Source organism: Sciurus carolinensis, chromosome 1, assembly GCF_902686445.1.
Source record: "Sciurus carolinensis chromosome 1, mSciCar1.2, whole genome shotgun sequence".
Classification (NCBI taxonomy): Eukaryota; Metazoa; Chordata; class Mammalia; order Rodentia; family Sciuridae; genus Sciurus; species Sciurus carolinensis.
Genome location: NC_062213.1, coordinates 193,301,061 through 193,316,218, shown reverse-complemented (window position 1 = coordinate 193,316,218; position 15,158 = coordinate 193,301,061). Strand labels below are relative to the sequence as shown.

Genomic DNA, 15,158 nt, shown 5'->3' with positions numbered 1-15,158 from the left:
AAGGACCCTTGGATCCAGCTGTGTCCCCAGTGCCTGGCACACACTGGGTGGAGTAGATGCTCACTGAGTGACCGTGACTTTGCTACTTCAAGCGGCCAGATGGGGAGAAGTCAAGGACAGCTGCCAGGAAGAGGGAAGGAGCCTTTGAGCTCGATTTTGGAAGAGAAGTTAGCCAAGCTAACAAAGCAGGAAGGGCCAAGCATTCCAGGGAGAACATTCTGGAAGTGTCAGTTCCCTAAGGCTCAGGAAGTATAGTACCTTCTGCAAGCAGAGGGGAATTCAGGGCAGCTGGACCCTTGGGGCGTGGAAGGGGGGCTAGGAGGTCAGTACCAGTCTGGTTGGCAGGGGCTTGGACACTAGGAGTGAGACTCTATCCTGAGGCCTGGGGACGCTGGGCCTCAGACACGGGCTTCAGCTCCCGCGTGCAGGGTGGAGCGCCTCCTCGGTGCCAGGCTGAGGGCACAGCGGTGAGCGGACAGCACAGACCCTCCCAGAACGAGGCCCCGGGAGACGGCAGGTCCACCACACACACCCACATGATGTCATTCAGTTCCCACGAGGACCCACTGAACAGAAGCAGAAACTGAGGCCCAGAGAGGACAAGCTCCCTTGCACACCAGAAAGTGGACAGAGCCCAGGCCGTCTGCCCCAGGACCTGCCGCCCCTGCCTCTCCTGCCGTCTCACAACCTCCCGGCGGGGAGGACACACGTGCACACAGAGGCCCTGACAGCTTTGCTTTTGTGTCCTCTGTGTCTAAGGCCGCGGCCTCGCAACTTCAGATGGCACGGTGGGAGGAGGCAGGGGGAGGCTCACCCCCGCTCTGCCTGTGCCCTTGCGAGGGCAATTGCTCCCCTCTGACCTCAGTTTCCTCATCTGTGAAAGGGGGCTCACCCCTGGGCCCCGCAGGTTCGGCCGAGCCTGGAGTGTCATTCAGAGCCTCTTGGCTGATGCTTGGCACACCGAGGTGCCTCATGGAAGTCCCATCCTCACCTCCCTCGGACAAACAGCGTCTGTGGCCCTGGAGGGTGACGGCTGGATAGGGGGCAGCCAGGCGCAGGGCAGCCTCCGCCCCAGATGGAGAGCAGGGCCCCACACCGCCGCCTCGTCTGCCTGACGCTAACGACTTCAGCGTGTCCCCCTTTTAGCTCAAATATTTCTGAAATGCACACTGCTCATTCACACGTAGCCGGAGGGCCGCCGGGCCTCCCCAGCCGCGCTCGGGCCTCCTGATTACTTTCTTCTGTGCGGCCGCCAGGAAGGAGAGGGGCTGCCGCCCAGCAGGGCTGGGCCGAGGCCGCCACGGCCCACACCCCGAGTTCTCCCTGAGCAGCGAGGAGCCGGCCGGCCCAGCTTCCGCCCGGATGCTGAGAGTCTGTGTGCCTCACTCTCCCCTTCTGTGCGTTGGGGCTTCTTTTCTAAAGTGGGCACTTAGGGTGGCTAAGACCTGGGCACCGATGTGTCAATGGGATGGTGGGGTGGGAGGCGGGTGGGCGCGGCCCAGCACAGGGTCCCCACCCGGGGTCACCTCCTTGCCTTGACCTCGGCTGGCCCCTCCCACCCCCTTTGAGCCTCCACCTACCGTCACCTCCTCCAGGAAGCCCTCCCCACCCGGCCTCCCCTCCTGTCTGCTTGGCTTCCCCAACCCAGAACACACTGCACGTGCCCCTGGTGGTCTTTGTCACGTCCTCGTGGTGATTAATTATCTGCATACAGTGACAATGACTTCCCTGCATGAGGGATTGTCATTGTCACAGTGGGGATGGGGACAGGGACATTTCCAGCACTTCAGAGGCAGCTCGAGGAGCCCGGCCGCCCCCAGGCATGGGCAGTGATGTGACGCTGGGTCTTCTGGGGACACGTGTGTTTAACTGCCCGTCTTGTGTTTGTTTTCCCTCTTTGTGTGGCAGGTGATACTGGTTTTCCATTTATAATGATGATGATTCTTTTCCTTTTTAAATGTACTTTAAAAAGAGAGAGAGAGAATTGGAAGAAAAATAGTAACTAGATCATGGTCCCGGGTGTGGGTGAGAAGCCTCAGGGCGTGTCGGCCTGCGAGGCGGGAGCCCGGGAATCCCAGCGGGAGCCTGCGTTCAAGCCGATGGACGGGTACAGGTCCCCGAGCTGCTGGGGGGCCCAGCACCTGCCCTTCAGGATCACAGACACCGTTGGAAGAGGGTAGGGCTGTACAGTTACCACCCAGGACGCCTGCGGTTTCTGAGACCCTGTGAAGCACCCCTGGCTGCAGAGCGGTGGGGTGGGGTGGATTCAGAGGACTTCCTAGTGCAGGTGACCTGAGTTGGAAGGTCACAGATGAGGAGCATCAGGGCGGGCAAAGCAGGCGTGGAGGGGAGGGGTCATGAGGAAGGGGAGCTGCGGGGTTGGGAAGTGCAGCAGGCGGGGACCTTGGGCAAGCTCCAGCTCTCCCAGGACTGAGTTTCCCCATCCGTGAAGTGGGGCAGTGGCCAGGCCCTCTGAGCACTGCCGTGCAGATGCTGGTGCGTTTCTGGCTCTTAATGGAGTCTCAGTGGGCGCGGGCTCCCTCCCTCTGTAGATTCTTAGAACTGGAGGGAGGCGCCTGAGGTGTTAGGGGAGGAGGCAGGAGCGTTGTGGATGGGGCAGCTCCGCTCCTGGACCCACCTAGGCTCCTGGGCAGGGTCAGCTCCAGATTCCCACGGGGTGAGGTTTGGCTTGTACTTGGCTGGAGAAGAACAAAGAAGAAACTTGGGGCATCTCGGCGAGCAACTTCAGATGTGCGGGGACGGGCCCCTGCGTGCAGCCTGTGGCGGCCACACGGAGGCTGATGTTTGTCAGATGTTGGCAGCGTGGCCTGGGAGACGGGGGAGGCCGGGAGGTGGAGACTCGTGGACCTGCCTTCACCGTCAGGGGCCACTCGATGAGCCCCGAGAAAGGGTCGTGTGGGCAGGCTCTGGGCGGACCAGAAAGCACGGCACCCGTCTGAACTGACCCATCGAGTGCGCATGGACGGACTTGCTCCACGCTGGCACATTTGCCTGCGATCAGCCTGCACACCCAGCTTGGCAGCTATGTCGGCCATTGTGTAGGCGAGGAAACTGAGGCTCGGGAAGGCCCCAGGTTCCGAGCCAGGTGGGAGATGGTGTTAGAGGTCAGGTCTCCCTGGCCTCCAAGGCTGGGTCCACGTGCCCAGGTTGCCAGCCTTTGGCAGGCGGCAGAGGGAGGCGTCAAGACTGACGAGCACAGGGCCAAGGGGATGCTGCAGAGAGAACAGCCATGTGTTCCTTCCTGTCCCAGCCCAGCGGTGGTGACACAGAGCCAGGGTTCCAGGCAAAGCCCAAGACTGGCATGGAGGGCGAGAGCAGATGCCCCTCCCTCCTGGGCATCCGCAGACTTCACAATCCCTTCTAGGCCCTTCCTGCTGGTGAGCCAGGGGCCGGTTCCCCTGCAGTCGCTCTGAGCACCTCCCCAGGTCATTCCCCGCCCAGTGTGTACAGGCCAGGCGTGTGGAAGGAGTAGAACCCGATGCCCCCTGACCCGGGCTTCTGGGGAGCCCAGGTTTGGCCCTGATTTTTCCTGGGTGTCTTTTGGCCAGTCATTTGCACCCCCTGGGCCTGAGTTTCCATCCTTGGAATGAGGACCTCAGTTCCCAGCCACTCCCTCTCTGGGCCAGGGAAACTTCCAGTGTTCCTGCTCCGGGTCGGCCCAGGAATCCGGCCAAGGGGTGGGGCCACCTGCTCGCGGGCTCGCCTCCCCCACCCGACCCCGTTCTGTCCCAGCAGCGTCTCCTCTCCCCACTGCACGCAGCTCCAGCAGCTGTTCCTCAGGCCCAGGCAAAGAGCCCGGCTCGGCGCGTCCCTGGCCAAGGCCGATGAGAGAAAACAGGTTAAAAGTTCAGCCCTTGTTCTCTCCAGGAAGAAAAATCTGTAGCATTTGGAGTGTGAAAAGAAACCCTTTTTTCCAGCTCCAAAGCTGCATAATAGAACTTCCCTCCAATTTGCCATCAAAAAGATGCCCTTGGCACTGGCACCCCCGCCCCCCACCCCTCCCCAGAGTGGCCCCCGGTGCAAAGGGACACGGTGACCACAAACACAACCACAGGTGGTCCCGGGGATGCCTCTGCATCCTGTCTTGTCAGCTCAGGGGTCTGACTGGGGTCATCTCTAGCCTGATGCCTCCTCCTCCCTTCCCATCCTCCTCCCACTGAGACCTTCTCAGTGACCTGGACCTCGGACACCCTGCCCCAATCTCCTGGCCCCAGTGCATCCAGACCATCGGACTGATTGTGTTAGGGGCCTAGGGTGCAGGCAGGATGCCACTTCCCGCCCTGCCACTAACTCCTGTGATCTTCAGGAAGTCCCTCCCTGCCCTGTGCTTCAGCTGCCCAGGGCTAGACCATGGCTAGCATCTCAGATGGTCAGCGTTCATCTCCTGAGGCACGGCAGTGAGCAACACTGTGTGGTCGCAGAGTGTGGGATTGATTAGTGATGCCTGCCCTGGACATGGCGTGGTAGATGGTAGCACAGCAGTGAGCCTGCCTCCTAGCTACTGTCACTGAGCTGGGTGGCGTGGAAGGTCCCACCTGCTCTCTGTATCCTTTCCATTCCCGCCTCGTCTCTACTACCAGGCTGAGAACTGCTCTCTCGATCTTCATGGGCTCCCTCTTGGGATGCCCAGCACAGCGCCTGGTACCTGGGCTTTGGGATATATTTGTTGAGGGAATGCTTGAAAGGGGTCAATTTAAATCTGTTCCACGCACTGCAATTCAATTTGAAACGTGTCTGAGGGCTGGGGTGTAGCTCAGTGGCAGAGAGCTTGTCCCGTATGTATCAGTCCCTGGGTTCCATCCCTCGTATCTGGGGTGGGGGGAGTATCTTGAAGCCCCTTTGCCAGGGAGGGGTAGAAGGGAGGGGTCCTGAACTCGACTTGGGGTGACGGGATCTCTAAAGCCGTGCAGGTCTCCTTCACCCGCAGCCTGTGGGGCTCCTTCCCACAATCCAGCTACTGATGTAGAAGCTGATTGACGTCTCCCGAATCCCCAGAGGGCTTGTGACTACTGGTCCCCGCTGTTGCTGGATCTCACCAACCCTGCATCCCCAGGATCTGACCTTGGGGGCAGAGTTGGCTGGGCCCCCTGGGAGGGGCCCCAGGGTTGAGAATGAGCACCCCTAGGTTCAGGAGGGGCGGGGTTCCCTGTCAGAACGTGCAGCCTAGAGGCGAGGAGGAGTAACACACGGGGTCTGTGGGCAGAAGAGAAGTCCCTCTAGGACTTAGGTTCCAGTTTTTGAGAATTTGATACAAGCCGAAAAGTGAGCTGAGACCCACGATTTGACGTAAAAGTTCAAGGGTTTGGTGATGGAGCCTCTGGAACCCATCCCGGATACCCCATATTGACTCTTGCCCACCAGAAAATTAGGGAGAGGACAGTAGTTAGGTCAGACGTGATGGGCTGCAGGGATAGGGGCTGAGCCTGAAGTTGCGCCTAGAGGGGCGGAACCTAGAGAAATGGAATCGGAGGACTGGCAGTGGGAGGAGGTGGGATCATGGAGTGCCCAGAGGATTACCTGGAGCCAGATGACCGGGCAGTGGAAGTGGGTGGGGCTCTGGAAGGAAGGGGAGGAGACTCCCTCGAGGGGAGGAGTCTTGGGGTTCGGACAGAGTGATTGACAGTGCTGGGTGGGTGGGCGGGGCGGGGCGTGACTGCTTGCTCTCCCCACAGAAACGCTGATGGACTCCACGACGGCGACGGCTGAACTGGGCTGGATGGTGCATCCCCCATCAGGGGTGAGTCTCTGGTCCCCAAACCCTGCTGGGTCCCCCACGGTATAGCAGGCCCTGTTGCAGGACCCGAATGCCACCTCACATTCCAGTCCCTCTTCCCTCTTCAGGGCCCAGAGCCAGGCTGTTCATGTCCCACCCTCCCCATCCCCTACCATGGATGGAGCGCCCGTTACCATGACAACAGGCTGGATGCTTTCAGACTTTATCCCAGGGAATCCTCGAGGCGAGGCTGAGAAGTAGTACTCTCACAACCCCCATTTCAGATGAGAAAAGTGAGCTCTCACTTCCTGAGGACCGCTCTGTGTCGTGGGCACGCAGCACCTGTGCGCTTCAGCAGTGAAAATTGTTCCCTTTTAGCCCCGAGGAAGCTGAAGCTCAGAGAGGTGCAGCCACCTGCCCAGGACCCTGCAGCTAATAAGTGAGGGGCTCAGATTCGTTTTATTCGGTGTTGGGATGGCACCCAGGGCCTCCTGCTTGCTGGACACTCCGTGCTGAGCTGCACCCAGCCTTTGTATCCAGGGCTGTGACCAGTTTCTGGCGCCTCCCTGGCTCCCCATAACACCAGGACTCTCTCCATCCCTGGTTCTGAGCCTCGTTTTTCCTTGGGCAGAGGCCGCCTCTATGCGCCAAGGTCCCTGAGAGCAAGACCGACTTGATCTGGAGTCCTTTCTCCCCAGCACTTGTGCAGAGGGAGAGGCTGTGGGGCCAAGATGCCGTCCGAGCACCACCCACCAGCGCTGAGCTGTGGTCTCCTGTCTGTGAAGTGGTCCTGATAATGTCTCCCCCAGGGCTGTTGGGAGATTGTCCTCCAAAGGGTCTAACCCAGAGCCTGGCATAGGTTGGTCCCCGAGAGAGAGAGTGGCTGTGCTAATTATCACCATCGTCAGGGCCATCGTCATCGATTTTAATCCTCACTTCCCCTCCCCTGGTTTCTGGGGGAGGACCCTGGCCTCCACAGCCCAGCCTGCCCTGCCCCCACCCCCTCCCCTCTGGGGACTCAGCTGCAGCCCCAGGGAGCTGCTCCCCCACCACCCCCAGGCCTGCACTCTCAATAGGCAGGGCCCCAGGGTCAGGCCTCTTTCTGTGGCTCTTTCTTGTCACCAATTTTCCATCTGCGAAGGCGGCTGGGCCCAGCAGCCCCACCCTGCCAGTAATGAGGCCAGGCTGGGCTGCAGGGCCCCCGGACGCAATTATTTGGGGTGTTTGGGCTGCAGGGCCTCCGCATGTTAATTAGAGAGAGGGGAGAAAGGCAGAGTGCTCTAATTAAGTGCTCTAATTAAGTTCTGAAGAAGAGCAGCAGTTGTAACAGGGGCTGACTTTGTCACATGGTGCCACCAAAAAAAAAAAAAAAAAAATCAAATGCAACGTCGGGAGCCTCCGGGTCGCCATCGAAGCAGAGGCTGGGCCCGCGAGCCCCCTCGGCCTGCCCGGCACACGCGCTCTCCCGAGTGCCCCACTCTCCCCAGGCCGCAGCCCTCACTCTGTCCTGCCCAGACTTGGCCAGAGAATCCGTGCAACAAAGGACAAAGAACACCCACTGTGTCACCTGCCATGCCCACAGTCACGTTTGGCAGTTGGGGAAATAGAGGCCCAGAGAGGGGAAGACATGGCCGGGGCCCACATCAGGCCGGCAGGCGGTGTCCTGGGGCAGCACAGGCTAGCGCATCTGGATCTACATGACCTGGGTCAAGTGAGGTCGCTGGCCCAGTCTCTTCCCTCTTCTGTACAGTGGTGAGAATCCCGGCTGAGGAACAAGACTGTAAGGACGCCCAGCGCTGGGCCTGGCCAGGGACCAGGAGGACTCTGCTGTCAGGGTCCCAGGTGAAGCCAGCCCAACCCCCGAGGAGGGGCATGGGAGGAGGCCCGAGGCAGCTGCCCCCAGCAAGCTCCCCACCCACTGGGGAGGCCAGGCTGGGCATGGGGCTGCTCACCCGCATGTCCCCAAAAGCCCAAGGGAAAGTAGGTGAATTCAAACGCAGGCGGCCAGGGGACAGACTGCCGCAGAGGTCGAGAAGGGCTGGGGTGTGGCTCAGGGATGGAGCAAAGGCCATGCCCTGGGTTCGGCTCCCAGCACCCACGTCAAAATGAAACAAAGCGAGGCTCAGCCATGGGTTCCAGCTCAGCCTGAGAGTGGGCGGAGGTCACCCAGGTCCTGTGTCAGGCCCAGCTCAGGCTGGCGCCCAGGCAGGAAGGACAGGAGAGCCCCCTCGAGGCACCTGAGAGCAGACAGCGCTCTGAGGAGCCCTAGCAGCTGAGAGCCCCAGAGGGGAGCTGCTCTCCTCGGGAAGGACTCCGACTTCCTGGTCCCCTAGGAAGCCAGTGGGGCAACTCCATCTTTCCCATCAGGCTTGGAGTCCCCAGAGGCAAGGACTTTGTCTCCCTGGTCATACAGGGAGCTCCCAGAGGGCAGAAGTTCCATCTCCCCCATCCAACTGGAAGCTCCCGCATGGAGCGTGTGTCAGAAGCATCCCGAAGGGCAGGGACCTCCCCTTCTCCCTTCTGGGTGGGAACTTCCTGAGATCAGTGTTCAGGCCTCCTTTATTAGAATAGCGAGCCCCTGACAGTAAGGCCACGTCACGCATGTCACCTGGGGGGTACCAAGAGCAGGTGCACACCTTTGCCCTTGGATTGATGTGCCGCTGTCACAGACGGGGCATTTGCCAGGGTCCGGGCTGTCCCATCAGCCTGGGAAGTTTCTGATGTCTCCACCATCAGATTGGAGGATCCCAAAGGCAAAGTCTGTGTCCCCACTTGGGTGTGTACAGGGGCCGAGCCCCTTCCTCCCGCCTGACTGGCGTCTCCCCCGCAGTGGGAAGAGGTGAGCGGCTACGACGAGAACATGAACACCATCCGCACCTACCAGGTGTGCAACGTCTTCGAGTCGAGCCAGAACAACTGGCTGCGGACCAAGTTCATCCGGCGGCGTGGCGCCCACCGCATCCACGTGGAGATGAAGTTCTCCGTGCGCGACTGCAGCAGCATCCCCAGCGTGCCCGGCTCCTGCAAGGAGACCTTCAACCTCTACTACTATGAGGCCGACTTCGACTCGGCCACCAAGACCTTCCCCAACTGGATGGAGAACCCGTGGGTGAAGGTGGATACCATCGCGGCTGACGAGAGCTTCTCCCAGGTGGACCTGGGTGGCCGGGTCATGAAGATCAACACCGAGGTGCGGAGCTTTGGGCCCGTGTCCCGCAATGGCTTCTACCTGGCCTTCCAGGACTATGGCGGCTGCATGTCCCTCATCGCTGTGCGCGTCTTCTACCGCAAGTGTCCCCGCGTCATCCAGAACGGAGCCATCTTCCAGGAGACACTGTCAGGGGCTGAGAGCACGTCCCTGGTGGCTGCCCGGGGCAGCTGCATCGCCAACGCTGAAGAGGTGGACGTGCCCATCAAGCTGTACTGCAACGGCGACGGGGAGTGGCTGGTGCCCATCGGACGCTGCATGTGCAAAGCCGGTTTCGAGGCCGTGGAGAACGGCACCGTCTGCCGAGGTAGGAGCCGCCGCGGGGCGGGGGGCCCTGCGAATGCAGGGGTTAGAGTTGGTGCTGGCTGCAGGCTCTGCCTTGGGGGCTGGTGCCCAGGCTGGCGAGGGCAAAGGCCTGGAGCTGACCGCGGGGCTCTCCACGGCAGCTTCCCAAACCCACAGCTTTGCCCGGCCTCCTGGAGGGAGGCCCCGATAGTGCTCCCTGGCCAAGGGTCCGTGCACAGACACGGGAGGCGCCCATGACGGGGTTGGTGTGAAGCTGGAGGCCTTTCCTTTCAATTATTACGTGATTATTTATGATGGTAAAGGGTGTTTCTTTTTCTTCGCTTGCAAAAGTGATACGGTTCCTTGTTTAAAAAAATGACTGTGGGCTGGGGTTGCGACTCGGTGGTAGAGCGCGTGAGGCCCTGGGCTCCATCCTCAGCGCCGCATATAAGTAAAATAAGGTTGTTAAAAACTTCTTAAAAATAAAACAAATGTCATAATAGATGACATTTAGAATACATCCTAGGGATTGAAGCAGGGTGGCCCCCTAGGGGGACTGGTCGGGTACAGCCAGGACCGAGATGGAGGAGAGATGTAGAAAAGCCGGTGTCTGCAGCGGCTCGGACGGCGCGTCCTCCGTGGCCGCTAAACCGATCGTCCCAAGACTTCTGCTCTGTCAGTCAGTATAGGCCAGGCTAAGCTGAAGCGACAAAACTGTATTTCTCAGCGCTACCCAGTCATCACGGGTCAGCCTAAGACTCCTCCCTCCAGGAGCCAAGTGGATGGAGGAGCCACCCTGAGGAATGTCGCCATCAGTAGCACAGAAGGAGGAGCGAGCATAACAGCAGGTCGAGGCCTCCACCTGGAACGGCCCATTCCAGTGGCCAAAGTGGGTCATGTGGTCACTTCCAATTCCCACTCTCACTGTGACCCAGGCCTTGTGATCACGTTGAAGGACAAGCACCTCCGTGATATACCCCATCTAGAACCCCGTGGAAGTACTCTCTGCGCTGAGGAACCTGAGGCTCAGAGAGTCTCGCAGAGAGTCGGGGGCGGGATCTGGGGCTGTCACCCAGGGAGTGCTCCAGAGCCAGCCCTTTTAACCACCGGGCCTCCTAGTGAAGGAAAAATCTTAGGTAAACAGCAGCACAGGTGGTGGGAGATCAGATCTGGCCAAGAATGGTGGAGCAGTCTGTAAGCGGTTCTGCGTGGCGATCGCAGGCTGCGGAGCGGGAGGGTCGTGGCCTCCAAGCCCATGCTAGGCAACGCTGTCCCCCTGAGCAGACCCACAGATCTGGTTTTCGGTCCTTGGAAAGAGCAACCTTGGGAGCCGACAGAGCGGGAGGTCAGAATGTGCAAACCAGAAACCGGTCACTCAGTGTTGGTTGTTTATCCAGTCATCAAACTTTCGCCGGTCCTGCTCTGTGTCAGACGTCCTGCTCTGTGTCAGACCTTGTCCTGAGCGTCAGGTGATACAGAGAAGAATCCAGCTGTGGCCTCCCCTCTGCAGTGCTCAGTCCGGGGGGGTGCACCTGTAAATGAACACAGGTTGACGTGTTAGACTCGTTTTAATAGAACCCTTCAGGCTGCAGTGGGCACAGACCTGGCAGAAGCCCGCAGAGCGGAGGTGCCGATGGCGCCGTCTTGGGAGAGAGCTCTGTCGGGCAGGTGGCCCAGGACTTCCAGAGGGTGGATTTGCATGAATATGTCCCAGGGATTGAAGCAGAGTGGCCCGCTAGGGGGACTGGTCGGGTACCGAGATGGAGGAGAGATGTAGAAAAGGCTGCGGCTGGAGCAGCTCGGACGGCGCCTCCTCTGTGGCCGCTAAACTGATCACCCCAAGACCAGCCGTGTAAACCAACATCCGTCCTCTCGCCACTTCCAAGGACCAGGAATCCAGGTGTGGCCTGGACGATGCCTCTCCGTTGAGTGGGGGCTGTGGTGTCATCTGCAGGCTTGACGGAAAGGGGTCTGCCTCCCCGTCCAAGGGTCAGGTCACAGGCCATCTTAGAGGTGCCTGTTGGGGGCAGGTTCTCAGGGAGGGTCAGAGCCCCTCCTGGCCAGTAGCCAGCGTTCTGGGGGATGCCGGGCGGGGTGGTCGGCCCTGGACTCACCAGCCCACCTCAGGCCCAGGCCTGGTCCGGCCAGCTGCAGGGCGTGCATGGTGACCCGTCAGGGCGTGACTCACGATCTCAGAGAGCCCAGAAGGACCCAGCTGCTGGTGTGGCCTGTGGGCAGCCACCCAGATGTGGGGCCGCTCCAGCCCACGTCCCGCAGACCCGGCCTGGCCAGCAGGGGTGTGGAGGGGCAGTGGCTGCGGCTCACACCTGAGGGACCGCCCAGCGCAGTCCCGTCCCCCTGCTGGGGGATTCTCAGCCTTTACTGTGGACCAGAAACGCCTGGAGAGTCGGTGGAAACGCAGTTTCGGGTCTGGCCCGCCAACCTCTTCCCCAGGCCCGGCCCTGAGGCGGCACCTGGCACTCGATTTCTCAGCCCGGCCTCCCCGGCGATCCTGAACCAGGGCCTTGAGCTAGACCTGCAAGGAGACAGCACATCTCGGCCAGACCAAGCTGGGGCCCCAGGCCAAGGGCTGACCCCCAGCCCACCCCGCCGCGCCCCAGGGAGCATCCACCCTGGGGGGAGGACAGTACTCCAGAAGCTCCGCTTAATGTCCTGACCTCGTCTGACCAGGGGCGTCCCATTGGTTTGCTAATACAGAGGAAATCAGACTGGACAAAGGTCTCTGGGGAGATGAGTGGGGCGTCCCTGTGGGGAGCAGCTACCACCCCAGGGCAGGCCGCGGTGGCTAAAGGGTCACTACTTCCCAGCACAGTGAGTTCACAAAACTAAGCTGGTTCACGCCGACCCACTGTCTGCCATGCCTACTATGTGCAGGTGTAGTGAGAGAAGCCGGCCGTTCAACAAGCACGTATTAAGTACCCACTGTTTGCCATTTAGCCCTCTAACAAATATGTGCTGAGCGCCCACTAGGTAGCAGACACTCGCTGGGACGAGAGACGAGAACAGAACCGACAGGCTCTCTGCCTCTGGAGTCCTGGCCGGGGGGTGATGGGGGAGCGGAGGAAAACATCAAAGGATAAATAAGCCAGTCACAGAGGGTGGTGAATGTACGGCAGTCCTGTGTGACACTAGGGACCCACACGGGGTCCTGCTTTGGGTAAGGAAGGCCTCCCACAGGAGGTGGCCTTCGAGCTAGTGCGGGCTGCCCTGTGGGGCCCAGAGGGAGCGTCCCCAGCAGAGGAGCCTGAGAAACTGAGACTGGGGGCGAGTGGCTCCTGGGTGACCTGGGGACTCAGACAGGAGGGACGGGGCTGCGATGAAGGAAGACGGTGTCCTTGCCTGGGGCGCTCGGGAGCAGGTGGCATTCGGCGGGAGGAGTGAGCGGCGTTGGCGGGGCCTGGGGGTGGGGCGGGGAGGACGTGCGGACGTGGCCCTGTCCTGTGACGCTGCCGGCTCTGGGGTGCAGGGCGGGTGGCCCTCTCCCCCTATGGCTGCCCCTCTTCACTCATCTGGTCCCTAGGCACCGACCGCCTGATCCGGGCCTGTGCTGGCCGTCCCATCTGCCAGGCGGGGACGCCGGGTCTCCCGCCCCTTCCCGTGTGCCTGTCCCCAACCTCCTCAGGACGCACCCCCGGGCCTCCCACCAGCGGCGTGTTGGGGGTGCCCCCTGCAATTCCTCCTCTGCAGCCCCCACCCACGGCCTGTTCCTTGACTTTCTCGGGGACGTTACAGCTGGATGCTGAAGGGCCCCTGCCTCGGTTTCCCCAGGTTTCCCCCTGCTTCCCCTGTCCAGCGGGAGCCCCAGCCAAGCCACCTTTGGGGGTCCGCCCTCCTCCACCCCAGTGCCCCACCATGGCTGCCGTGGCTCTGGGGACAGGCCTCAGGCCCGGTCGACTATGGAGCTCGGGTGGGGAGAGCGGCCACCAGCCAGCGGGGGCGTCCCCCATGTCGCTTGGTGGCCATGGCCAGGACTCCCCAGCTCGCGCTGCAGGCCTCCCTCCCGGCCCTCCTGCCTGCGGCCAGCCCCTCTCCCCAGCCCCGCCTTGACCTTGGCTTGAGAGACCTGGTTTCAAACCCCAGCCCCGCCTCTCACTGGCCGCTGACCTTGGCCAGCCACTGACCTTCTCGACCTCTGCCTCCCTCTCCGCAGGGCAGGGCTGGGGCCGGGCGGGGAGCGGAGGCCAGGCGGGCGTGCGGGGAGGCTGGAGGAAGGCCTGGGCTGGCGGCCTGGCTTGGCCGTTGTTGTCTTTTCCCTGATGCACTTTTTATTTTGAGGAAAAAATAACTTTCTTTATTGTGAAAGCCGCACAAGTTGTTCGGAGGAACTTTAGAAATGGCTGAGAAGTGAAAAGGAGAAAATGAAAGACCCCGTGGGTCCCCGAGATGAGCCCGAGTGAACCGCCCGGACCCGCGCGGTCGGTGGAGCCTCGTGCTAGGTTTTCCATTTTTGAAAACAATGAACTTCAAGTCCCCCTGGAGGGAGCGCGTGCTGGGAATGGCACCCAGGGCCACCAACCTCGGGCTTCTGCCACACCGAGGGGCGTCCTGGGGGCTCTCGGGTGGGGCAGCAGCGCAGCGGGGCGCACTGACCGGTCCTGCGTGGCGGGCGCGGACTGCAGCCTGTCGCCTCTTGGACCAAGGCCGGGAGCGAGTCCGACTTCTCGCCCGGTCGCTGTTTTCGCTGAGGACACGTTTCCAGGCATGGAATTGCGGGTCAAAGGGCACGTACTTTTGTTGAGAGCTTCTGACTCACGTTGCCAGATTACCCCCAGGAAGGCTGGCCACGTCCCCTGCTGGCAGCAGCCTCTGGCGCCCCTCTCCCCGCATGTGGGCCAGCACGGCCTATCACGTCCCTGGCTGTGTCTTCTGTTTTACTCCCAGAATCCTGGGAGGGAGTGGCCGGGGGTCCCCTTGGCCACCCCAGGGTGGCCTCCTTCCCACCCGGCCCCTCCCTCAGAGGTTGGCCCAGTGGCCCAGATGTCTCTGGGGGCGTCTGCCGGGTGGGGCGCAGGCAGCGGGGGCGAGGAGGGAGGCCGCCAGCTGGCAGGACCCAGGCTCGCTGGGAAGGGTGTGAGGGTTGGAACGCCGGGTGGGAGGGGAGGCCAAACCCCCACCCCAGAAAGTTCTGCAGTTTCCCTTCAGGGTGGAGACAGCCAGCTGGAGGAGGGGGCGGGGTGACGGACAAGCCCTGCAGACCCCGGGCTCCGTCGAGGGCCGAGACCACCCAGGCCAGCCTTTGGGGAAGGGGTTGGACGGGGATCCCAGCCAACGCACTCAAGCTGCTCAGAGCTCTGCTCCAAAAACTGGAAGAGCTCCACACACTCCCCTCCTCCTCCTCCATCCACTGGCCCATCTGTCTGTCCGTCCATCTAGCTGACGGTCACTGAATGCCAGCTCTGGTGTTTTCTCCTTGCAGGGGCCAGAGATGCCCTCATGGAGAACCGGGGCTGTCCAGGCCTCAGGGGTCCTGGGAAAGGTCTGTCGTGGCCCCTGCCCTCGGCCATCCAGCCGGAGATGTTGGCCGTGGTCTGTGGGCGGCGAAGGTGCCGGAGCAGGTGTCATGCTGGAGAGGGCGGGGGCAGGAGGCGTGTGGAAGCAGACAGGTGAGGCCAGGGCAGGGAGGCTTCCTGGAAGAGGTTCCCTCCAGTGGGCACTGGAGCTGGCCTGGTGAGGCCGGGAGGTGCAGAGGCCCGGAGCCACAGCAGCTGCCCCGGCACGATGCAGCCTTGCGGTGCTGAGGAGGGAACGGGGAGAGAGCTGGGTGGGCTTCCTGGAGGAGGAGCCCTCTCCTGGGCTGTGGAGGAACAAGGCAGGATGGACTCTAGGCCAGAAGCGAGGCCCTATTTTCTTTCCGTTGCTCTCCAGGCAGGTTGCTGCCATCCAAGGGGCACAGAGGAGAGGGGTTCTGGG

General features: G+C 61.6%; 1 protein-coding gene across 3 annotated transcripts in view; it reads left to right on the top strand.

The window, feature by feature from the left end:
* Positions 1 to 15,158, top strand: part of Ephb2 (EPH receptor B2) — a 148,961-nt gene that overhangs the window by 46,155 nt on the left and 87,648 nt on the right. For all 3 annotated transcript variants that reach the window (XM_047561849.1, XM_047561840.1, XM_047561831.1), the window contains exons 2-3: positions 5,694 to 5,758; positions 8,565 to 9,249. In XM_047561849.1, coding sequence (XP_047417805.1) covers positions 5,694 to 5,758; positions 8,565 to 9,249 — 750 coding nt within the window. The remainder of the gene's footprint in view (positions 1 to 5,693; positions 5,759 to 8,564; positions 9,250 to 15,158) is intronic.